Below are 26,314 nucleotides of genomic sequence, written 5' to 3'. Positions count from 1 at the left end.
CCTGTATAAACCTGCCTGCCTAACATGACCTTCAACAGAGATCCTCTCATATGTCTCAACACACATCTTGTTTGAATCACACAGAGGGCCTTCCTAATGGCTGCACCCAAGCTATTAAGTTCCGTCCCTCTTGAGCTCATTCTAATGGCCTTCCACTAAAGTACTAAAATCTTCATTTTCAGTAAGACTTTTGAGGTATGATTGTTTTAAATGAATTGTTTTAATGCTGTCTTTATTCTCTCTCAATTAATTTTGCTGGTTTAGTGTGGTTTTGCTTTGTGTTATAATTGTTTTAATTTTATTGATATATTGAAGCAAGCAGGATATATTTTAAATCAATAATCATCCAAAACTGACATTAATCATTGTCCATGAAATACTCAAGGCCTTCCAGTACTCAGAATAAATAAGATTGGGATTTCAAAGCCTGCTTATATGTTGAACACAAATTCTATTTTACTTTATTGTCACTGTTAACATAAAGCCACAGGTAGTCACTATTCCACCTGACTGATTTGGAATTGGCTAGGTAGGACCACCTGCCACTTTAACAGTTAGAACCCTGGAAATAGTTCTGCAACTATTTGACATTGGAGTCCTAAGCTACTCAAGAAAACTCTTGCCCATTTCTTTTCATAGTAATATGAAATAACACTGGATGCTGGAAATGCAATATGAAATGAATGTGAATGATACTGACGATGATAATGATATGAACTTACAGGGTATTGATCCAGGTCGACAGGTTGTCTAAATGGCTCAGAATCTTCACACTGGAAAATTAGATTAACAAGTTCCATACATTGCTTCTTCCAAGTGTTTTCATCATAGCTGAGTCTCCTCTTCAAGCCCCGACTCTTTAAAACAGAAATACAGTATTTCTAAATGTAGAATGGAAGAATTGACTGCCAAACCTTTAGGATAGACTGGGACACAGGATTTAGAATTCATCTGTACAATGTAGGAGTATTATGGAAAAATCCTGCTACTATCTCACAGATTGGGCAAAGGTTGTTGTCAAGGTAAACAGACTTACTCTTCTCAAAGGTGCTCTGGGAACATCGGTCTCTTCATCATCCTACAAAACAGACCAGAAATGTTCATCAAGAGCAGGGGTCAGCAAGAATTTTCAGCCGTGGCCGGTCCACCGTCCCTCAGACCATGTGGTGGGCCAGACTATATTTTTTTGGGGGGGTGGGGGTGGAAATGAACGAATTCCTATGCCCCACAAATTACCCAGAGATGCATTTTAAATAAAAGGACACATTCTACTCATGTAAAAACAAGCTGATTCCTGGACCATCCACAGGTCGGATTGAGAAAGCGATTGGGCTAGATCCAGTCCATGGGCCTTAGGTTGCCTATCCCTGATCAAGAGCGTTCCTTCCAATACTGATTCAGATGTATTTGCTCCTGTGCTTTTCTATCCCAAACTACTCACCATCAGACTCTGGAGGTTGCCAGAATATAAACAAATCTTTACAAAACACCACCACCACCACCACCTAAGAGGGAACTCCCTCAAGGTATAAAGTCTTTGTTGGGAAAACCTAAGGCAAGGCAAGGCAAGGGAGGCAGAAACCCCAATGACGACCCCATGACCACAGAATGTTAACTGATGGGGTGGGGGGCATGACACAGCAGAGATAAAAAAAAGATAGAGAACCACATTGTTTAGATAGGACACTTTCAGGTTCATACTGAGAATTTATGTCCCCAGATACAGAAGTGAGAACTGCTCATACAATATTTTAATGTAGCTGGATTGGACACCAGCAGATCCACATACTCATTCCTTCCCATCCCACAAAAATGCTATCCAACTATTGTAGGGAAGCAGTTGAATAGAAGTAACTGGAATAGAACTCTACACAGCAACATTTTGTTAGAAAGCTCTACTCAATGGTTTGGGGTCTTAAGTTGTCATTTAGAGAAAATGCGCCAGACACCACCCCGCTGTTCAATGAACTTACAACTTTGAGCCTACTCTCCTATTATTAATAGGGTGAAGGGAAAAGACAGGGCTTAATAAAATAGCACTGAAGTGGGAAGAGCTAGCAGTTATATAGGCACGGTAAAAATAAGGTTTTATTACCAGATAATCAGGATCAATGCTGTCCCCATTGTTAGTTGCAATGCACAACTCAAAAATATCTGTACAATCTGGATTCCTGGAAAATAAAAATGTAATGTTACAATAGGTTGTACCATGTTCTGTTGCCTTCACTTGTGGAAATTTCTTTAATGCCCTTAGAGGCTTCTTGAATGAAAAACAGGGTGATTTTAGCAGATTTCCCTTTCTGTGTGCAGTCCCCTGTACACACCCATGAATCTACTTCAGAGGGTTCAGGGACTCTTTGAAATAGTATAGGAGGTGGCAAAGGATCTACAAAAGAATGGAATGGGCCTTTTCTTGTACATAACACAGCAACCACTGCTGGGTTCATGTTGTTCTAGGAGTCCTCACAGAAAACCTCTGATTTATTTTAAAGATGACTACTCCTTCCCTCTCACAGTCTTCTCAGTTTCTGTTCTGGCCAAGCCCCAAATATCTTCTCAGTTAATATACCTCTAGAATTGGACCACAGCACCAGAAAAATAGGTACTGTTATTTGTCTTATATTTGTGTTTCAGACCTGTGTAGCCCCAGTGAGCAAATGACTACAGGCTGCAGCATGGCTGTGTGATGTTGTCTGTCAGAAAAGCCCCCTTCATGGTGACCAACGTTCCATTTTCATGGCAAACTAGCCACACAGCCACAGCTGGGACCTACCAGAGGATAGAAAGTGAAAAGGAAGAAAGATGCCATAAAGAGAAAAGGCAATGGAAAGAGAATGACAAAAGAAGAATGAAGCAATTAACACACACAATAGACAGAGAAGGAGTGGGCCCAGCTGGCAGGAAAATGAAGCTGAGAAGATGGCAAGAGAGAAAAGAGGAACATTCAAAATAATCAGAGGTTTCCTGATTGGGCAGCTAAAGCAACTTGAATCCAAAAATGGCTGTGTGGCTAATTCACCAGGAAAAATTTGAAAAAAGCAAAAGCAAAAAATAAAATAAAAATTGTTTCCCTTCCTCTTCTTGTTTACAGAAGACAAGAGCCTTCTGTGAATACTGTATCTATTCTGTTTTGTTTTTGTTTAATATGGTGATTTTACTTTTTCTTTTTGTAACTTGTAAAACTTTAATAAATATTATTTTCAAAAAAAAATAAAAATCTGAACACTGACATGTAAACCACGGTCATAAACAATGACCAGAAGTAAGACAATTCTGATTTCCTTTTAAGCAACAAAAAACCAAAAATATTTCATCCTGAAATATTGCTTACCTAATGAATTCTAAGAGTTGATCTGTGATTTTCTGAGCAGATTTAGCAATAGTGCTGTTGGGCACATTGAAGGTCCGAGCATTGCTCTCAAGACATCTTACTTCCCAAATCAATGCAGAAAGCCTCCTGTGTTTAATAGTAAACAGATTAGTTTTAATCAGGAGAAAAATATCATATAACAACTAGATCTGGAAATGTTCAGTCACTAAAACTGGAAATGTTTAAGTGGAAAAAATATTGCTTTTCATTTATCATGGAGTTTTAACAAGCTCCTATTCTTGCTGAATCGAGACATACTCTATGTTCATGTCAGTAGAATAGTAATTTCTTTAACAATGATCATTTCATGCAAAAGTGCATCAGTGTAATTCACACTTCACACTTTTAAACCTCCTGAAGGTATTATTTCCCATTTCCATCACCACCTACCCTGCGCTTACTTTTATCACAGTTACATATTCTGTATCCACTATTTCTTGATAGTACAACTGTGACCCTATCTTTACTCAAGCCACCAGAAAATCCCTCCCATGTACAGCTTATTTCTCACTGTGTTAGAAAGGAAAGATCCAGTCAGGCATCTGTATTTAGGTAACCTGCATCTTACGCAATCACAGCTTTGCATGGGTGGGTAGGGAATGAATGAATGAAGGGGAAACCCACTCTCCGTGTTTCCCCTTCCCCCATCTATCCCACACAATTCTGTGACTGCAGGCTTACCTGGCTTTAGGAAGGAGGAGCAAGGGTTCTTGCAGAGTCCTAGAGCACTTGCATCACTTTCCCAAGGCCAGGGAAGCCATCCACCTTGCAGAGAGCCCTTTACCAGGGCTTCCTGGCTTTACCTGTTTTCACGCATGCACTTGGACCTCCAGAACCCAACCCTTGCGTAAGAGGTGAACTACGTATATTATGCTAAATTCTAAATGCGTAGGTAACTAAAAGCTATTTAGAAATATTGGAAACTGTGGTATTGCAGCTAAACCAAAAGTCTGCCATATTTTAAGGGTAGTAAACATCCAATTCCTATTGAAGTTATAATGTTACCTCATCTGAACTGTACCTCAGCAAAGGAGCGTACCAAGGATTTCCAAAATATGCAATATTACATCTGGCTTAACTTTTCAGCAATTTTATAAGACGGATATGCTATCATCCTTCTAGTGCAGTCTCAGACCAACCTGTAAAACCTGTTGACAAGTCTCATTCTGATAGTCCAAAGGTCTGTTGGATAAGCTATCACTGTACTGTACTTTGGATACCTATTCAGATCAACTGGGCCAGCAAATGCTGCTGAAATATCTGTAATAAATAAATAACAACAACAGTTGAAGCATCTGAAGTAATGTATTCAATTTACATACATCACAGATTTACATACAGTCCTTCAGAAATTAAAAACAGATTAAGCAACCTTTTAGAAAACTTGTCAGACAGGAACACAGTCTGAGTATTTGCAGTACTAGTAAACAGTAGTAGTAATCCACTACACAAACATGATTGGGGGAAAGGTACCAGATTTCTAGATACATACCTAGTGTCAAAAGCTGATCAATTCCACGGATAATCCGTTCACATTCTTCACTCTGGGATTTCCCCTGCCATTCTCCCTTTTGAGGTTTGTATAATAATTTTGCCATCTCTTCAGCAGTCACAGAAACACTAGCTCCCAGTTCCACAGGCTGATCAACTAGTTATTTTCAAGCAATACAGGAGACATTAGGTGAACAAAACAAAATGCAGTAAGTTCATTAAATTACACTTCTTATGATATAAACATTTAAAGTCAGAGGTAGCCAGGCACGTGACAATAATGTAAGTTTGATTTTTGTTCACTGAATATTCAGGTTCAGATCTATCAACATCAATCCCCTTAAGAGAGGTGTCCAAACTAGATCTGGAGTTCTGGAAATATTTCCAACGGGTCCTTTGTTTTAAGACTAGGTACAGTATAGAGGCAACAGCTAAAATGTAAGCTGCCCACTTGCTTAAAGGGCAAGGCAACACATCAGTGTCCAATTATTTGTTACTTAGTTAAGTAAAATAAGGTAAAACCAGGGCTTGGTTGCTCCAAAACTCTAGCCCAGGCATGTCCAAAGTCTGTTTCGGGGGCCTAATTTGGCCCACTGATCGAATTAATTCGACCCCCGTGGCATTATATGTCCTGGGGTAAAATCCTAATCCTGCTCTAGCCTATGTATAATAAATCTGGCTATTAAAACCTGCTTAACTGCTAAATAATTGCAAAGCATAACTACTGGTGGAGCTCCATCTTGAGCAAATATGCCAATCTTTAGTTTAGACAGGAAATCTTCCTGCCTGTAGATCGGGGAATAAGCACACATGCTGACAAGTAGTGATCCTTCACAAAATCTACTAGCCAGATCTAGTGACAATATACCTGCAAGCACAGCAAACTCATGCAGTCATTTGTTTTCAGGCTCATCACTGCATAACTTTGTAGATTACCCTCTCCCAGGGACGAAAAGGCCCACAAGTGTCTGGTGCACCCATGAATCTCAATCACTGGTTTCTGAAAAACTAGCAATGCCCAACCCTCACATCTAGTTCCCTGAAGGGTAGTAGGAGAAGAACAAAAGCCCACAAGCCCACAATTGTTTATTGACCTCCTAACCCATTTATTGTCTGTCTGTTCAACAAGAAAAAATGACATCATCTGATTTTTGTATACCATTGTCTGGAATAGGCTCCATGTCCCATGGGCTAAGTCTTTCAGTTTCACCATTGTCCCATCTATTTAAAAAAATAAGCAAAAATAAAATAAATTTTAAAGATATGTAAAGGTATTTTCAAACAGAAAGAATCCCCAGTAATGATCAGACTTGATGTTATATTTTAAGGTAAAATATTTTAGGAAACTTGCTCATGGTGAAAGAATTACAGAAAGGGAACAACAAAATATATTTAAAATTCTCTGTTTATGTTGCTCCGCACCCTCCCACTCTTAACTTCAGAGAGTCACAATCCTTTTCTCTTACATGCTCCATACAAACATCAGTGCAGATGCACTGGTGGGAGCACTGGGTGAGCTCTGCTGATATACGTGCACAGCCCCAACCTCCAAGACCTCTTAATAAGTGACAGTGACACTGCTGCTGGGAAGCTGGCGTTGTGGCCTGCCTCTGCATCTACATTCTTGCTCAACGCAAAAGCCAAAGAAGAAAAGGAAGAGTCCATTTTCCTCCTCCTCTTTAGGTTCATTATAAACACTGGCATGCCTTCGAAAGATTACTAACAGTAGTTAAGGTACGAATGCTCTTTTGTTTTTAAGGCAACCTTCGATATCAAACTCAAGTAACCATGCTAAAAACACATACTTAACACTGTAACACTGAAAAGGGCTGTCTGGGTATTGCGGCTGATATGGCTCTTGGCTCAAGACTGTTCCAAACCACCAGGCATCATCAATAATTGAACGAAAGCGATCATCTGTAGGAAAGACATGAGATGCTATACAGTTCTTCCGCATTAACTTTTTAAAAAACTAGTCTAGGATTGCACATGCAACATGTGACTATTAAAATACTGTGTTTCATTCACTATACAAATGGTCACAACACAATAAGACAGTCACATGATCCAACACAGGTTTAATCTGTAGACTATCAACATTATCTATAACAGTTCTTGAATTCAAACACTACTGCAAGGTTTGAAAAATCATTGATCCTGTAACATTAAAATTTGATTCCTATCAGTTATAAAGAAATAACTTAGAATTATAACAACAAACCACCCCATGATTCAGCTAGCGAATCGTTCTAAATTGTCTTTCATTTTTTCCTAGTTGCAGTGCTTGGTGGCACATGGGTACGTCAGTATTACTTACTAGGTTGCCAGTTCCTTTGCCGTGCTTCATCATGGAACTGACTTAACACAAGGAAGTCAATAACATCTGGCATATCATGGTATCTAGGAGAAAAAAATAAAACTTAGTCTTCAAATGTATACAGACTATCTGCATTATGCATTTTTTTAAAAAGGGAAAAAAATACATACTTGAGGGAAAATGATTTGTCTAGAAGCTGTCCTGTAATATGATCCATAAGGGTAAGCTTAAGGCAGCATAGTGTAGGAGGCCCAACTTCATAATGTATCCCAACAATTTTTACCAATTCTTGTTCCTAGCAGATGGACATATAATAAAGAATCCCATTAATAATAGTGCAATTATTCACAGTATATGAAGTGTGAATAGAAACAAAGTCCAGCAGCAATGGGCATAACACAAACTTAAGACAGATCATAACCTTACAAAAAAACAACCCAAAGTTTAGATTTTTGATAGGTATATGTTACTAGATTTCCCAATGGGCAACTTATTCAAAACTCAAATCATAGGAACAGAGTCATACCCTCTAGCTCACTACTATCTACAAGGACTGGCAGTGGCTCTCTAGAATTCTCTCCCAGCCCTACGTGAAGATCTCAGGGACTGAAACCGACCTTCTGCATGAAAAGCCCCAATCCTAGAAGCAAAACACTATGTAACCTGTAGTCATTTCCAAGTGCTTAAGCTTTCTAAGGGTCAATCTTTTGCTACACTGGCCAATTCAAAAGCACAGGCATAATTCTGTTTCTATAAATGAACAGATTAAGATAAATGTACTTCAGGGGAAAATTGAAGGCAGAGATTATATTAAATCCAAAGGTGCAGCAGGGTGTTTTCCACTTATGGAAGGACTATTTTACACCTTGCACGCCATTTCCTTTCTGCTTGTGGTTCTTTGGATCCTAATCAAACTTTCCCTATATTGATTTTAAAATATACATTATCATCTCCCTTGATCCATCTGGTTGCCCTTTTCTGGGCCTTTTCTCGCTCTACATTGTCTTTTTTAAAGTGAGGTGACCAGAACTGTAAACAATATTCAATGTGCTCTACAACTCATGTATGAAGTTCACTAGGCTCACCTCTGCCTCATCCTTGCCTACTTTACTGGTTCCTTTAAGGGACCAATGAGAAGAATTGTAAAGTACTTTGTAGCATGCAAATCCCCATGCTGAACCAGTCTTACCCTAAGAACCATTTTTCTCCATGGTTCCTTCTGAGGATTCAGTTGACAAATATTGCTTTTCCTCACTGCTTCAAGGTAGGCTTCATGGCCTTGTCGAAAATATATCGCCTAACAAAAATGATTTTTTTAAATCAGTGAATGAAATTCAAAATTAATTTAACTGAGAAACATTTTCTCTATTTATTTACTTGCAAGGCTAGCTACATTAACAGGGGGTTGGCTACCCACTGGCTGTTTCACTCACCAATTCCCCCATGCCAAAACTGCACAGTCATCCAAGTCGAATGGAAAGAGGGAAAAGGAAACCAGCCACTCCTACACTATCCTTCTATTCACAGCATAAAGCTGAGCACAAGAACCAATTATGATATGCTGCTATTCACATCAGCTGTACAGTGGTACCTCGGGTTACATACGCTTCAGGTTACAGACTCCGCTAACCCAGAAATAGTACCTCGGGTTAAGAACTTTGCTTCAGGATGAGAACAGAAAACATGCTCCGGCGCCGCAGCAGCAGCAGGAGGCCCCATTAGCTAAAGTGGTGCTTCAGGTTAAGAACAATTTCAGGTTAAGTACGGACCTCTGGAACGAATTAAGTACTTAATCCGAGGTACCACTGTACATGCAAACAAGTCACATCACTTCTGCCTCAAGGTCCAGAAACCTTTTAAGACAGAATGGGGAAAGCTGGGCATGTGGCCTGACATGCTAGTACCCAATCCAAGCTTGTTTTCTGCTTTTGTTTTTAGGCGGCTCCTCCTCCTTGTAGTTTTAAAAGCTAAAGAATCCTTACAAGAGAGCACCAGCACAACATAGCTTGCTACTTGCAGATGATGGCTACTTTTCCAAGACATAGCAAATCACAGGACTGAGGCTAGCTATGCTACTTTTACCAGATCAAGCTTAGATTCACTGTAAATTTCCTTACCTCATCACCCATTTGTGGAACAAAAGGAGACCTTCGGAGTCTGACATCTGTTATCCAGTCAGGAGGCTGAACTTCCCAGGACTGCTGGGGTGCATTCACCTGTGTATCATTATAAAGGATTACCCAAATTATAACACAGCGTTATGACTGCTAATTTATTTAAAAGGTTTTTAATCTGTCTATCAAGGCAGCTTACATTTCTAAGTCACATGAAAATAAAACAAAACACAAACCCCCTTAAGCAGCTAATTATTCCCCCCTCCCCCAAGTACGGCACAATTCAGCCAAAAACAGCCTTGAATAAAGGAGACTTCAGAGCTTTTACAGAGATGAGGTCATTTGCAAATCCCTGAAGAGGGAGTGCCAAAGGTGCAGGGCAAGCCCTAACCTTTCTATTCCATCCATCCAACAGGTCTCAAAGGCAGACCAGAAAGCACGGTCTCCTGATTTTAATGCTTAGGCAGGCTCTTACAGATGTAGGTGACACTTCAGATAATGTTGTCTTAAATCATTTAGAACTTAGAAGATGAAAAGCTGCTTCTTGAATTGGTCCCAGAAATGAACAGACAGCCAACTGATACAGAATAGGTCTTATAAGATATCAAGGTCCAGCTCCCACAAGTGCTCTGGCTGCATCATTCTGCACTAGGTAAATTTTCCAAACCAACTTGTTGCTGGACTTAACCCCAACAACCCTCACTATTTGCCAATCTGGCTAAGGCTGATGGGAAGACTCCAATGACATCTGGAGAGCCGCAGGATCCTCATCCCTGCAGCAGTGTTACCTGGCTGTAACCAAAGTTTGTATCACTGTGGCTAGGTCCACTTTAAATAGGGCTGCAATTACCTTTAAGCATGTTTCCTTGTTCAAGCTAAGCCATGGTTTGGAATAGCATTATGAACCAACAAGGACATTACAATGTTCATGTCATGGATTGCAATGCTCCTGTGCTCTTCTGTTCATAAAAATACACTAATAATTTTTAGAATGTCTTCAAAGCATGGGAAAAAATCTAAATCACATTAACTGACAAAAACCAGAATCACTACCTCCTCGTGCTGTTTTGGTTTGTATTTTTTCCGTCTTTTTTTCTTTCTCTTTCGTGTAGACATTTTTCCTAGTGGTACTTCATCTTCAGAAGAACTACAGTATTTAATAGTTTGGCACCGAGAGCTTCTTACAGGAGGCTGCAGGTTAATCCCTGCATCAGCAATCCAATCAGAATATTCACTTGAAGAGTCACTGAGCGGGGGGAAGAGGGGGAGGGGAAACACACACAGCCAAGTTAAAGATCTCTACTAGCTCAGAACTGACTGCACTTCAATTAGTTTTAAAGTTTGTTGGATATTATTCAGAGCTGACTGTTAATGTTAATTTCAACAGTAGTTCTGTAACTGGCACGCTATAAAGTCACGTACGTAGAATTTCAAACATTCAAACTACAATGAGGAACTACAGAGTTCTAAAAGACGGGGCAATTTCTCCCCTCTTCTTGGTAGCTCTGAACACAGTCTGCAGAAGAGATTGCCTCTCTCTCCCTTTTTCCACCAGAGTACACTGAAACATCCCAGTATAGAGGGTGTGTCATTGTCATACCTCGGGTTAAAGATGCTTCAGGGTAAATCTTTTCAGGTTGCGTCCCGCAGCGACCCTGAAGTACTGGAAAGGGTTACTTCTGGGTTTTGCCACTTGCGCATGCGCAGACGCTCAAAATTATGTCACGCGCATGCGCAGAAGTGGCAAATCGCGACCCGCGGGTTGCGTTCTGCTCATGTTGCGAATGGGGCTCCGGAATGGATCCCGTTTGCAACCAGAGGTACCACTGTACTGCAAGGTACTAATTAAAATCTAACAATCTGGTAAGTTTGACTTTTCAACATCCCTTAATTTGCTGCTAAACACCAAACAGCATTATTTCCAGCACATCATCTAGTTGTATTACAAATAATCTTCCCACCCCCAAATAAAAGTTACTTTCAGAAGGAAAAATGTAGTTTTGCCAAGGCTCACAAACATCACAAACTGATACTTGAAACCGATTTTACCTGGAACTATCACTGTTGGTTCTGCTGTCACTCTTCCATTCTTCCTCATGGGAAGACAAATTCATCCCATCACTTTCTTCTGCCTCCTAGATTAAAAATGGGAAAATGTTTAGAGTTGTTCATTCTTTCTCTTATATCACCATGAGGTTGAAGATTTACAAAACTACAACAAAAGAAAACAATATTTAAGAAAGAACTGATTACATAGTACAACACAGTAAAATGCATCACTAAAATGTCAGCTTCCTACTTATTATCTGCGCTGAAGGGGGCTCTGCTAATTGTATCTAATTGATACTAATTGTATCTACCCTGCCTTTGTTGGTAAAAGCTAGGGCTTTGAAAACAAACAAATGAAAATCAGAATTTCTGATAGTTTTAATTACTAACATGAAATCGGAGCAGTTACCTGTTCAATGAATCCTGAACCTCCATCTCCATCTTCACTAGAAGAATCAGATTGTTCAATCTTATTCCGTGCTTGATACGAAGCATATTTGCGTCTATAAAGCCTTCTCTTGGATTGTATCAGTGAATCTTCTGAGTCACTCTGAATTAGGACCATTAAAGAAGAGCCAAGTTAGAGGTGGAAGTATGCATTACAAATCACTGGAAAGGAGATACAAGGAACCTAATCTGTCAAATTCTAACTGAAAAACATTCAAGTATTCACAGTATCATAGAGGAGGCTTTGTAGTTATCTAGTCTAGCCAGTTGCTCATGTAGGAAATCCAGTCAGGGCACCCCCCAACAGAAGGCTGTGCAGCCTTTGCTTGAAGGCCTCTAACATGGGAGAACCTACAAGCCTTCTAGGCATCTGGTTCCACTGAACCAGTGTCAAAAGGCTTCTACCAATATTCAACTGAAATTTACCCTGTAACTTAGGTCAATTTGATCTACTCCTGCCCTCTAAGGTAGCAAACAACAAGCAACCTATGCAACAGTCCTTCAGGTGTTTGAGTGCTATCATCTCTTTTCGCTTTTATTGTATCTACATTAGAACAGATGGAGCTGCCTTGGACAGAATCAGACCCATGGTCCATCTAGCTCAGCACTGCCTACTCTGACTGGCAGCAGCTCTCCAGGGTTCTAGATATGGGTCCTTCCCAGTCCTAACTGGAGATGACAGGGACTCTCACATTTATTCCTGGTTGAAATGTGAAGAAGTCGTTTAAGAGCATAGAAGAGATTTGAGGAAATAATGTATACGGATTCTAAGCTGAAACTGTTCTTAACCTGAAGCACCACTTTAGCTAATGGGGCCTCCCACTGCTGCCGTGCGATTTCTGTTCTCATCCTGAAGCAAAGTTCTTCACCCGAGGTACTATTTCTGGGTTAGTGGAGTCTGTAACCTGGAGCGTATGTAACCTGAAGCGTATGTAACCCAAGGTACCACTGTACATTCACTGCTGCAACTCTGTCACTCAGCAAGCTTTGCACACAGTTCTATTGCATTCAAATATCTTCTCTGAGTAACAACCTGTGAACCCTCATGTTACTCATAAGACATTCTATATTTTACATTTCCTACCTTTTCTGATGAATGATATAACTTCCTTTTTTGTTCCATTGTATATATGCGTTTCTCTTCTTCTCCTTTTGCAACCCTATACTCCATTTGATTTCTGAAAAATGCATTTTAAACGGTTGTCAGACAAAGCAGAATCACATCAGTGAAAGGTAAAGTACTTACAGTATACAGTTCTGTTGCTAACTCTGGTTTGAAGGAAAGCTGATGCATGTATACACCAGTTTTATGCTATGTAAAAATGACAGGCTAGCGTTTCAATTAATACTGGCCTTTGGCAGCAGTGACTGGATGAGAAGCAGAACAGAAATAAAACTAAGTAGCATGTAAAACCAAGTGAAAAAATATTTCTCAAATGCCTAAATCTTCAATTAAAGGTATGAATACTTATAACTTGCTTCCATAATAATCTTTAGTTCAGCAAGCCTGCACACCTAAATATACTGGGTGTCACTTCTGGAACAACTACTCTCCGTCTCCAAGCCTGGAGGTCTCTTTCTGTAGCGATCTGACTCCTTGGAGCATTCTGGTGCATCTGGCGCACACCTTCAACTTGACCACTACGTCTCAGGCCAATATTAGGAGGGGACTGGATATCAGAGCTTGGCCTCCGGAAATCTAAAGGAAAGAGATATTCATAAAATACATGCAGTAAAAACATTCCAGCAGCAAATAGCTTTGGCATGTTGTGTCTTCTACTGAATAATGGTAGGTTTCAGACCAAGTACTCTTCTGGATGACCCAAGAGATTTATGTATTTACTACAAAATATCTACACATTCTAGCTGGACATTAGTAACTTCCAAAGGTGGAGCAAACAGTAATGATACGCATCAAGTCATGTTTCAAAGGGGAGGAAGTTATATCAAAGAGATGACACTATGGAGACAGCCATATTTCTCATTTTATGAGAGACAAGATGGGTGTCCCAAATTGGCTTTTTGACCTGTAATGTGATTTCATGATACATCAGTATGTTTTATGTCAGAGATACTAGTAAGAAGCAAAAGTTTATAATTTCCCTCTAATCTTCAAAGCAAGCACCGACCTCTTCTAGCTGCTTCATCTCCATTTTGTGGCCCAGGTGGAAGCATGTCTTGATCTGAACCAATTCTTTGGTCTTGCTGTTGCTGTAAATGTCTAATCATGCCATCAAGTATGCTAGGTTCCAAAGCCGGTTCCTCCTGGTCAGCAGTTTGTTGACCTATTACTTGCTCCACGACCTCTCCATCACCTTACAAAATTTAAATGAAAAGCACACACATTTAGCAATTTCAGAATTAAGAACAACTGTCAGAATATTGAACCCATTCTCACCAATCTCTTAAAATACAAAATCCTCTACATTTTATGTTGTTAATTTTTTGCCTGCTCTCACAGTCATCCTGAAACACTCTGATGAATAAATAAGAAATGGAGGTCTTTAGCAGCCATGGCTAGGATCTAGAGATGCTAAAAGCTCTCAATTTCCTCCTTAAGACTCTTGCTCAGAAGGTGCCTTCCAGAATCTCCAAGCTGCTTTTTACATTCCAGAGTTCAAAAACACAGTTTTAAACTTATATGCACTAGTTTAAAAAAAAAAGCCAGGAGAAAGTATCCTTGGCCATACCTAACCCTTTTTCTTATAATTTTGGAGAGCAATCTAAATTGGTGTCTACTTCAGAACTTGAAAAACTATCTCAAGCAGTGATATGGGTTTTCCAGAGAGTTTTGAACTGGAATTTCTTGAGTTTGCATCAGAAAAGCTTCAACGCCCTAGAGCAGGGCTTCCTCAAATTCAGCCCTCCAGATGTTTTTGGCCTACAACTCCCATGATCCCTAGCTAGCAGGACCAGTGGTCAGGGATGATGGGAACTGTAGTCTCAAAACATCTGGAGAGCTGAGTTTGAGGAAACCTGCCCTAGAGAGTGATCCAATTATTATATTGATTTTACTTGTATTTAGTCAATGAAGTTAAACTGTCCACTGTCTAATATTTATTTTCAATTGGCATCCATTCATTGCTACTAATGAATTTAGGAAATGGAAAAATTTCTGCAGCAAAATAATGCACTAGAAAATTTTGTATCTTGGTTGATTTTCTACCCTAGATCTCAAGTAAATGATTAAGAAATACTGTCTTAGATATCAACAAATAAAGTTGCCTGTTTTTAAAACCTGATTCCTTTTCAATATAATTTCTACAAGCACTGAGTATTAAGAAACAATATTGTTAACCGATCAAGTTACACAATACAAAACAAAAAAATCCAAAAAGTGTTTGTTGAAGACATAACTAAGATAGCATACCCTAAACATAACACCATAACTACTTAAGACTACAGTATGGATTGTATTGTGTTTTCATGAGATCAAAGTTAGAGGTGGAAGACTGCCATTCATACTTGTTGCTACATATCCCAGCTGAGGAATCAGATGCTCATCTGCACAATTCTCTCTTCCTGGTACCAACCGCTGGTATTTTGTTGGGTGAGGGTTTCCATCCACATCTACCAAGAATGGTGGGGGCATGAGGTGAGGAGCCTGTTGAGTCTGCTCATCTAGGACATAATTGTTAGAATCTCGAATCAGTGGTCGGTAGTCAGTGTGGAAGAACATCTGATCAGGAATCTAGAAAGAAATAAAGCTTAAATATAATCAACTTTGCAGGGAGAAAAACGACATTAAATACAATAGTAAACTGACTGAGTACACCAGAAGGATGAAGGGTGAGGCAGGCCTCCAGTTGGTGCCAGAATGCTGTAATTAGTTTTATAAGGAACAGCCAACATGTTTCAAACACACTGGACTTCCTCAGAAGCAGAGGGTCTTCATAGGTCTTATTTTCATTGAGCTAAAACAGTTTACTCAATGTTGTTTCCCAAACCAATGTTTCTAACACCTAGTAGGAGTTCACCTCCTCCTCCATTCTGTTTTTCGTAGCACCTTTTTTCAAGTTTTAACTCCATGAAATACAATGTTATCCATTAACAAAATTCCCAGTTGAATATTATTTTCTGAATATCCCACGAGACAGTGTATTTTTAACAATTAGGGTGACAATTTTGTATAGAACTGCTGAATATAGGTTCTGCATGAGGAAACATACTGGATTCGTTAAGTTTGGGACAATACCAGACTGACTAGCTAAAACCTCAACAGTTCGGTACTTTATTCAAAAATCAAAATGATCTTTATTTTTTAGCATGCCCTTGTCTTAACCCCTCTGATTAAATTTTATCTTAACACATTTATCAAATGAAGCTTTAGTTGACTGAGGCTTGGTTCAAACGTAACTCGGCAGCTTTAACACACTGCGGTTTGTTGAAGCATAAATAAGTAATGAGCTTGAGCAATTCCTCATCCCCTTCACTCTGGTTCATATGCTCAGTTTAAAAGCAGATTTCAATTAGAAACCACAGTTTCTAAAGATAACCAAACCAGTGACATGTGATTTAATCAATTAATCAATGGCTGTAAAGCAGGATTGGAAACTAGGCTTGTAGGCAGCACTCAAATGCCACTTCCTGTTTTGGACAGAACAGGAAATTGATTTAACAAATCAGAGAGACACCTCTCAAGCAAGGTTTGCAAGAAGAGAAGGAAGCACTCAAGTTTATCCACTGTCCCAACAATAAAGGTTACACTGGAACTGGGCCTAAAGACTGATTGTCTATACTATACAGTACACATGAAGCAGAAATCAACAAGCTCAGAAAAAATAAAGGCTGAATATGAGATACATTTATTAACACTACTAATTTTTCTAGGAATGATAATTGAGAAAGACTGAAAAAATACCTTTTCATAAGGTTTGCTACAACCAAAGCCAAATATCAATAGATGCCCATGAGAATCTGTACAGGCAAAGTGTTGTCCATCTGATGAAAACTTGCAGTCAAAGACAGCACCATGTCCTTGTCCTTCAATCTGAATAACAACACAGAACTTATTTTGTATTTTGCTATTTTTAAAGCAGTCAATTGACAAATGTTTCATTAGAGAAAGTGTCTCCTTCCTGAACAACAAGCAGCACTTGCCACTTACTACAGTGCACTATGTTGGTCTATATGAATATCTTAATTTTACAATTTGGCACACAGCAAAAAAATACCAATAGGAAACAGAACACCAATTTTAGAACTAGAAGCAACTGCAATATTCAAGAGACTTCTGATAGCAAATAACAAAAGGCCAGTGTTTAAATAAATGTTGTACAAGGCCTGTTTAATTCTACGGTCATACCTTGTGTTACATTTGCTTCACACTGCGGCTTTTCAGGTTATGAATGCGGCAAAGTGTTTACTTCCGGGTTCGCCACGCGCGGTTCACGCATGCACAGAAGCACTCTATTGCGTTTTGCATGCACGCAGTAGCAGTGCTCTACTTACAGACTAAATGGATCACATTCATAAGTAGAGGAGACAATAAGTTATGTAGCTCTTTATCACAGTTGTTCAAACAAGTGGATAAATACTGAACATAATGGAAAAAAGAACAGTAATTGCTTGAAGAGAAATAATACTTACTAAGTTAAAATAATGTTTTATCTGAATGCCTTTTGTTATATCCCAGATAAAAATGTTCCCGTCATGGCCTGCAGACAACATAATCCTGGAATCAAATGGGTGGGGTTCCAAAACAAACACTTCATCCATATGTCCCTTTTGAATAGGAGTAGAAAGAGATGTTACTTTTGAAGTTAGCTGGAATTCTTATTTTAAAAGACTGAACGTAGAATACAATATTTGATCTATGTTTATATAAAATGCCACATTCTGAATCAGTGCTTACTGTGAGATCATGAAGAAGCTGCCCAGTATAAGAATTCCACACTTTCAGCAGATGATTGTTCACAGCAGTAACCACCAACTTATCATTTTTACTCCAAGCTATCATGGTCACTTTAGGCTTCATATATCTGTCCTCTTCAGAACACAAATCACTATTTCAAATAAATTAAACCATTTCAATACATTAGAATTTTTAACATTTTTTTTTAAAGTTAACAAAATCAAGGTAGAAGTTTAATCTGTTTGCCAAATAAAAATTAAACAAAGTATTGATCTAGAGATCTAACAAACTATTCAAGTGAAAAGTTAAGTTTAAGCTTCTTGAAACGCAAGTGTCAGACTGAAACAAACATTTTAGAGCAGGAGCAGCAGCATCAATTACCCTGGTGTGCTAGAAAATGATGGGCACTCCTTGCTCTGGAAAGTGAATGAAGCAGTAACAGCACTTTCAAGCTTGTGTCAGATTAGCATAAAGGATGCCAGAAAATGAGGAAAGTAAGCAAGCAGAAGACGGGTGGTTCTTCCCTTTTCTTTGATGGGTGTTCCTACTTCACACTAGCAGTTTAAAGACTAAAACTTCCTTGCAACATATACCACTTTACCACTACAGCAGCTAAGCATACTCATGACTGTTTTTCAAGAAAAACAAGCTTTACACTCCCACCCTACTTAGAAGCTTTCATTCGACTAAACAAGGTAACTATATTTTACAATAATATAGTAAATTTCATAGTCACTTAATGCTAATACCCCATATAAATGAAATGCGCTACACATACCCAGATAGCCTGTCAGCCATGTCCAACAAAACACTCTTCCACTCAGCTTGTTGGAAGCGCCATATTCGGGCTGTTCCATCTCTGCTGCCACTTATGAACCTTGGCATAAGTTTAAAAGATACTATGTGACATATAAAAGATAAGCATAGTGTTCAGATTTAAGAGGCACCTTTCAGAAGTTTTAAATATGCATGCTGCATATACAAAAATGGTATGACTGGAGAACACTATTCTCCAAAGGCTGCCTCCAACCAGTTCAAACACATTTCTCAAGGACATAGGAGAGTGTCAGCTTTGCAATCAGAAAATTTGGAAGTGAATCTAACTCCCCACCACATTCCAGAGTAAAGGAGTGCTGTATTACAACAAAATGTATACAACACCCTCCTAACACCCTAATCAATGAATTATCTTTTTCTGTGGTTTTGGTAAAAAAATCTGAGGTGCCCATAGATAAGAGTGTTGTGGGTACCAGCCCAAAACAGCTGCCATAAGCAGTAAAAAAAAGTGAAAGTCTTCTGTACCAGAGGGCATAATCACAAAAATCCCACTGGTCTTTCTAATCCATGATGTTTCCTCATCCACTACTTTATAAATTATTTCCATCCTCATTCATAGGTTGGCAGTGGCAACTCTCAGGAGAAGGGTAACCCCACGCCCCATTAAGAGATGAACAAGCCACTTGCTCCACGAAATCACTCAAAAGATCTCACTTGTGTGATTTCTCTTTCTCTCAAGCAAAAGAAAATTCCTGAGTGGGACCTAAGCATGGGTGTCAGAGAAGAGCACCAAGTTCATACGTTACTGCACTGAGGGAAGTGATGGCGATTGCTGGCAAAAACACTAAAGGAGGGTGCAAAACAGTTTGGTAATGGAGTGTTGCTGGGGTAACAGTATGGCCTGAAAGGAGTTGCAAGGATGAGAGGCCTGGAGGGATGCATTCACTTCCCATGTCCAAGGCTCTTCACCCCTGCACTAAATAAAGGTCAAACAGTGCATCTCTAGACTTTTTAGAACTGCACATCCAGTGCTTTCCTACACCAATCTAGTATATGTGATCAAAAGACTTAATGCACATACTATTTCCTGAACCAGGGCAGGAAAACTGTGGCCTTCCAGATCTTGCTGGGCTATAAATTTTATTATTATTATTAATTATTATTATTATTATTATTATTATTATTATTACCCCGCCCATCTGGCTGGGTTTCCCCAGCCACTCTGGGTGGTTTCCAATAGAACACCAAAATACAATAACCTGTTAAAGATTAAAACCTTCCCTAAACAGGGCTGCCTTCAGATGTCTTCTAAAAGTCTGGTAGTTGTTTTTCTCTTTGACATCTGGTGGGAGGGCGTTCCACAGGGTGGGTGCCACTACATCTCCCATCAGCACCATCCTCACAGCACAATGGTCTGGGAAGATGGGAACTAGAGCTCTACATCTGGAGGGTCACAGGCTCCCTAACCCTGTCTTACACTAAAAGTAACTTTGTGTGAATGACATTGAAGTCATGCTCCTCTACTTCCTTCCAAAATTGCTATGTTTGACTTGTAGGAAAATGAACAAAAAGGGGGGAAACATTTCATGGAATTTATCAGGCATTTATAGCAATTAACCAGAACATTATTAGGTCAATTATGCTGTCTTGAAGCTACCAAAAGTCTTGAAATATAACATTCCTCAAGATTTATAATGTAAAAATCAGACCATGCTGTGAAGGAAAAAAATGAACCTTCAGTGTGAAGAAACCAGGAATTTAGCAACATCCAGTTAAGCATAAGACAATTTCTTATGAACTGGTGCAGAGAAAGAAATGGACTAAAAATTCTACATTAGTCTATATGTAAGTCTGCATTGTAAGATGGGAAACCTGTACACTCCTGATGTTGGGCTCAAAAATTTATTATACATGACCCCTGGCCATGCTAGATGGGCTGGTGAGAGTTCAACTCCAATTTGAATTCTGTTCCATACTGGTCTAAACTGTTTTTCTGTTTTACAGTATTGCTAGGACTCTCCAGTTTACTGGTTTTTCCACTCAGCATCTCTCAGTGTAACATACCTGTCATCATTATTAGAAAACTGAATGCTGTCAACTTTGTCCTACAAGAGAGAAAGTTGTGTTACAATAGAATGCAAACAATGCCCATTAAATGCTTAGGTCACTCCACTGTTTTGTGATTAAAGGAATATTAATTCTAAAGATGAAGGACTGTAACTCTCCAGTGTTTTGAATTCACCCCCGAAGGCACACTCCACTGTCTCCCGGGACAGACGGATGCCAACAATTGGGACTGTCCATGTATGCGAAAGAATTGGTTATTCTCCAGTTGAATTATGAGTAGGGCCAAGAATTTAAGAGCCCTGTTACATTAGTCCAAATATCCATTACTTGACCCCAGCATCCTGTTTTCCAAAGTGGTCAGCCAGATTTGTCTGGAAACTGCAATCTGGGCACAAGAGTAATTACCACTTTCTGCTCTTGTGCCCCAGTGAACCACACAATGGTAACCTTGCATTAACTGGATTACTGTAATGCTTTCTACATGGGACGGCCTTTGAAAACAACACAAAAGCTGCAGTTGCTGCAGTATATGGGGGCCAGGCTGCTAAGTGGGAAGACATACAGAGGCCTTACAACACACATTTTAAAATAAATGCACTGGCTACAAATACTTTTCTGGTCTAATTTCAAAGTGTTGCTGATGATTTATAAAGCCCTAAATGGTGTGGAACTAATGAATTTGGACTGCGTCTCAGTACACTGTTCAGCCTGTATTAACACCTTCCAGGGAGGCTCTCCTTTGCATGTCACCTTTAGAAGTTGTACATTATGTGAGGAGGCCTTCTCTATGGTAGCCCTCAAGCTATAAAGCATCTTTCCTGTCTGAGACTCATGTGGCACCAACTCTAGATTTTTTTCCAGTATCAGGTCAAGACTTCATTCAGGTATTTGCATGCTGTTAAGTTTGCTGTCTAATATTGTGCTCTGCTTATTGTTTTAAGATTAGTGCTGGTTACTTATGGTTGCATGTGTTTTACAATGAAATATGTACCCTCTCTTAAGAGTGGAATACTTTATGAATATTTTAACATTATAATGTATACATATTTATAAAACATTTAAAAAACTAAATAATAAATAATCCTTTTTGAAATGGTGCTTTTAGTGGTACACATAATATTCCAAATTTAAATTATGGCTTCCCGATCCTGCCTTGTTTAAAAGCAATTAACCATTGTTTCCTGGTTCAGACACAATGGAAAGCTATAGTTAAACTTTGGTTTTCTGGCTTTTCTGCCATTGCATGCATGGGTGCATGAAGCTTGCGTTTCCTGACTTATGAAGCTGAGATTCTGAATGTATAAAAGCTGGCCACTGTGCTATGATCAGGGTTTTACGTTCACACAAAACCTTTAACAGAACCAATCTGTTAACAGTACAATTTGTTCCACCTCCTAATTATGTCAACCGCAATAACCTGGATTTTAAGATCAGGTCTTAAGTCTGCATCAGTCAGATTTTAGAACAGCTTCTTTCAATGTAAATATATATAGAATTAAAAGAGAAGTTCATTGAAATTTAACACTGAATTACTTACAGCATGGCTCTCTAGCTCTGCAACTTTTTCAGGTGTTTCAGAACCAAAGTAATACATTCTGATAACATGGTCAGTACTTCCAGTTGCTAAGAACATCCCACCTGAAAAATTAAACAGTAGTTTAGAATGCTAACAGGCAGCAAGCTATAAAAATATGGATTGGATTCAAATGGGTTAGTTGCACTTAAGTCCCACTGATTGCAAAAGGACTGAAGTTCAACCAGCTTAATCTGGACCCAACCCATTGTTTCTAGAACTAATATAACTACTTATTATAACACTGAAAGTCTATCTCTAGATGATGATGAATGCATAGCCATCAATGCTTAACAACTAAAAAGGTATTCTATTTCAATTAAAACCTTTTTAATTTGTAAAGTACCATACAGTCTGAATTCTGTATAATATATGAAGAAGCTACGTTACCATCACTATAAGAAGTAATACTTTTAATTTACATGCTTTAGCAAAAGTAAAATAAAAATATTTATGGTTTCTCAACTGAAGACAGAACAACCTGCTTCGTTAGCATGTATACTTACCAACACTAAATGAAGAGCAAAGCATTTGAACTCCAGGTCTAGGTTTTTCTGTGAATTTCAGTGGCCGGTTACTTTAGAAACAAAAACAGGTTTAAAAAATACATTTTTTAAAAAGTACAATGAATTCCACAAAGATATTCATTTTAGAAAATACAACAATAAAGCCTGCTTCAAATTTCTTCATGCATCTATATGTTGCAGAACAGTTGCAGTATCATTTTTATTTTGCTTACTTCAACAGTATTATTTATTTCATTTCTATACTGCTTTATATTTTCAAGAAAAGGATCTCAATAGACTACTACCTGTTTTGAAGCTCACACTTTATTTTCTATGTCACAATATAAAATTTGATCTGACAGAACTAAAATGCTTTGCATCATGAGAGCTTAAAGATGGTTACATACTTGAATTTCATAGAAATGGTATCCCATTGCCAGAAGCAAATTGTTCCATCAACACCTGTGGAAGCCATGTAGCGCACTGAGTCTTTGGCCAATGGACTAAACTGTAAGTTAAAACCAATTGAAAGTTACTGTGCATCTTAAAGGAAACAAGATAACAATATGCAGTGACATTCACTGTCTAAAATTTATTTTCAGTTTTTAAGCCAAATTTCCTTTCCATGCATCTTCTACAAAATATTCAAAAGTATTTTTATTGAACATCAAATGTTAAATTTCACTTAAAGCAAACATGATATAAACTGATAACCTGTCAGACTTTTCTATTACATATATTTACTTGGCATTAATACACATACACCATGCATAATTTATACAATGCTAATGTTATACTATGAGAAGAAGACATAGTATAATGATGTACAATGTGACTGAATAAAGCTGAGCATGAATAAAACTGAGCAAAATATCAGAAAGCAAAACTAAACAAAAATGAAACCATGATAATACAATACTAGTACAAGAGGAGACAATGAATACTGTACCTTAGAACTGACTATTTAAGTCTCATAATGGACGCTTTTGTATTATCAGCCACTATAAAGGACTTCTTTACACATCAATCGGTAGTACATGTGTCACTGCTACTGTATACACACAGCTGGGAGTTGTGGAAAAACCAGGTACATGTGCTATAACACCTGGAAAAACACATGCACTGCCACTGTGCCAACAGCTTTTGAGCTGGAAGCTGCATAACTGATGCATAACATATGCATTAGTTTCCTGTCATTTAATCTTCTATGAGGAAACTAATCTACTACTGAACGCTGCAAAAACTGACAGTCTGCTCATATGCAAACAATTTCACTCAGATTTCCCAAACTTATATTCATCGATGTTTAAAAGTACAGTGGTACTTTGGTTTAAGAAAAGCCCTGTTTACGAACTATTCAGTATACAAACTCCACAAAACCAGAAGTAGTGTTCCGTTTAGTGAACTTTACCTCGGTCTACAAATGGAAGCTGAACGAACGGTGGAAGGGCACCGGTGGCGGGAGGCCTCATTAGGGAAAGCGAGCCTCGGTTTAAGTACGGCTTTGGTTTAAGAATGGACTTCTGGAATGGATTAAGTTCGTAAACCAAGGTACCACTGTATAATTTTATTTGAAGATACAAGCAAAACAAAATACAGGTTGTTTACCGAATCTCCAATAATTCACAGTGGGATAAACAGCTTTTGCCTCATTTTACATAAAACTTATAAATTAATGTCCAAAGTACAGTAGAAAAAGGCTCAACTTTTAAAAACATTGGAGCATACATTAGCGCACGTTTCACACAAAAACAAGCAACATCCAGCTAACTAAAAACTTACTTGCAAAGATGTAATCGATCCTGTGTGTCCTTGCAGAACAGCAATTGGAGCACATGTTCTGAGGCACCATACTCTGATAATTTTATCACAACTGCCAGCAGCAATCATTGTGTTTTCATAGTTTACCGCCATATCAGAGATTTCTGCTGAATGGCCTCTCAGTGTAGCAAGTAACCGGCCATTGTGTGTGGACCAAATTTTAACCAAACAGTCATCTGACCCCTAAAGAGAGGGAAAAAATACATTTTAAGCTGAAAGGCACATTAGAGAAGTCTGAAATATACGTACTTAAAAACAAATATGCAAAACAAACAACCATAAAGACCCACATACAAAAGCATCAAGAATTCCAAAATTCAGTTGAGAAAAATTAGTAGCAATACTGCTGATTATTATCATCTATGAATCAGTCTAGCTAAAACAAAGAACAAGTGAGCAAGAGAGACAATGTTTGTTGTAGTGCTTCTTTTCTATTCATTTATCATTCATGAAGTTTACCATGCTGCTTTACTGGAAAGTAGACCAAAATATTGCTGTGTGACAGAACACACTAAAGTATGTATTACATTTCTGATTACTGTTTGTGAGTGCTCAGTAACTCAAGAGCAAAACCACTTTTAAAAAGCAGAAGTGTTATCCACCAAAAAAGCAGAAATTTCTCTTTACACATGTATAAATAATTATAATATTTTTAATTTTGTAAGTTTTTTAAATCCAGCCTTCACCGTAAGGTCCCAGGGTCAGGGTAAAACTGAAAATTATAAAAACAGATAAAAACATTACATCTATAGACCATTCTACACAAAACCACTCTAAACAGAACAGAATATAAATTCAGCAAAAATACACATCTATTTTAGAGAAATAAAATATAAATAATTTCAAGGGACAAACATCAAAAAGCAGTAACCAAAAGAGTAAGCGAACAACTGGCACAGAAGTAGTTGTTTACCTCTCAATGCATGTAAAATACGTTAACAAAGATGGGCGGTTCTGCTACAGTTCACTTTTTCCTACAGGGGACAAAATTTCAGAATGCACAGAAACTCACAGTGAATATCCTGTGTCCAGTCCTATCAAATACCACACAGTAAACTGCTGAGAGGTGACCAAGAATTCTTCTGTGCATCTTCATATGCTGATACATGTTGCCTTGGAATATAGAACTGGATCTTGTACATCCGGTCAACTGTTTTGCATAATTTACTTCAACTAGAAGAGAAATAAGTCAAACATTCATTAAGGATTTTTCCAAAAGTCATCATGCCGATGTAAACCTGAATTTAAGGTAATTATGCTGGTCGGAGTACTCTAAAAAAACTTCAAAACAATAACATAAGAAACTGCCCTACACCAGGTCAAACTATTTGTCTATCTAGCCCAGTCTACTGACACAGCAACTATCTGTGATCTTATGGCAGAACCACCTGTCACTTGATCCTTTGAACTGGAGATGCTAGGGTTAGGATTTGGAATATACTCTGAGCTATCACAAATATCCTCCTTTCATAGCTTTTCAACTAATAAAAATTCCTGAATGTTTATCCATCATCTTTCCTTCTTTCTAGGTGGTAAAGGCCACCTGCATGCATGATGCACCTATTTTTTTATGTGTGCTGTGGCATGATTAAAAATAGGCAATAGGCCTTACCCACTTTTCTCAGGAATCCCTACTCATGTTTCACTTTCACTTGCAAAGGCATAAACTTTGTGGAGGCATGTATTCCCCTATGATATGGGAGGCGGGAAGCCCTTTGCTGCTACTGCACTGCCATGCACATCAGCTGGGAAGAAGGAGCCTGCTGGAACCACGGCAACTAGATGTGCAGCTTTTCCTGCTCCCTAGAGAGCCTGGGGCTCGGGGGAACTTTTCCTCAAAGAGCTGTGTGGCTCTTTCTCCCAGGTTCAGCTGAGCCTGCCTTTGTCCTCCTCCCCTGTTGAAATTGGGGGGGGGGGGAATCCACCAG

General features: G+C 38.6%; 1 protein-coding gene across 3 annotated transcripts in view; it reads right to left on the bottom strand.

Moving 5' to 3' along the window:
• The window catches only part of BRWD1 (bromodomain and WD repeat domain containing 1), a 42,938-nt gene that overhangs the window by 9,431 nt on the left and 7,193 nt on the right, over positions 1-26,314 (bottom strand). For 2 of the 3 annotated variants that reach the window (XM_083734741.1, XM_083734742.1), the window contains exons 7-35: positions 25,399-25,559; positions 24,348-24,569; positions 22,973-23,073; positions 22,566-22,636; positions 22,024-22,124; positions 20,484-20,524; positions 18,421-18,519; positions 17,643-17,793; positions 17,378-17,512; positions 16,650-16,778; positions 15,254-15,479; positions 13,918-14,103; positions 13,304-13,487; positions 12,873-12,966; positions 11,751-11,891; positions 11,342-11,427; positions 10,346-10,538; positions 9,296-9,394; positions 8,368-8,475; positions 7,349-7,473; positions 7,179-7,261; positions 6,667-6,778; positions 6,021-6,082; positions 4,863-5,018; positions 4,510-4,630; positions 3,332-3,457; positions 2,096-2,171; positions 1,037-1,078; positions 723-857 (exon numbers count right to left, since the gene is read on the bottom strand). In XM_083734741.1, coding sequence (XP_083590867.1) covers positions 723-857; positions 1,037-1,078; positions 2,096-2,171; positions 3,332-3,457; positions 4,510-4,630; positions 4,863-5,018; positions 6,021-6,082; positions 6,667-6,778; positions 7,179-7,261; positions 7,349-7,473; positions 8,368-8,475; positions 9,296-9,394; positions 10,346-10,538; positions 11,342-11,427; positions 11,751-11,891; positions 12,873-12,966; positions 13,304-13,487; positions 13,918-14,103; positions 15,254-15,479; positions 16,650-16,778; positions 17,378-17,512; positions 17,643-17,793; positions 18,421-18,519; positions 20,484-20,524; positions 22,024-22,124; positions 22,566-22,636; positions 22,973-23,073; positions 24,348-24,569; positions 25,399-25,559 — 3,566 coding nt within the window. Of the gene's footprint in view, positions 1-722; positions 858-1,036; positions 1,079-2,095; positions 2,172-3,331; positions 3,458-4,509; positions 4,631-4,862; positions 5,019-6,020; positions 6,083-6,666; positions 6,779-7,178; positions 7,262-7,348; positions 7,474-8,367; positions 8,476-9,295; positions 9,395-10,345; positions 10,539-11,341; positions 11,428-11,750; positions 11,892-12,872; positions 12,967-13,303; positions 13,488-13,917; positions 14,104-15,253; positions 15,480-16,649; positions 16,779-17,377; positions 17,513-17,642; positions 17,794-18,420; positions 18,520-20,483; positions 20,525-22,023; positions 22,125-22,565; positions 22,637-22,972; positions 23,074-24,347; positions 24,570-25,398; positions 25,560-26,314 lie in introns of those variants that run through there. The other variant, XR_014563288.1, reaches the window with a different exon arrangement.

This window comes from Podarcis gaigeae (genome assembly GCF_964106915.1).
Source record: "Podarcis gaigeae genome assembly, chromosome: 4".
In the NCBI taxonomy this organism is placed as follows: Eukaryota; Metazoa; Chordata; class Lepidosauria; order Squamata; family Lacertidae; genus Podarcis; species Podarcis gaigeae.
This window is presented reverse-complemented; position numbering and strand designations above follow the sequence as displayed.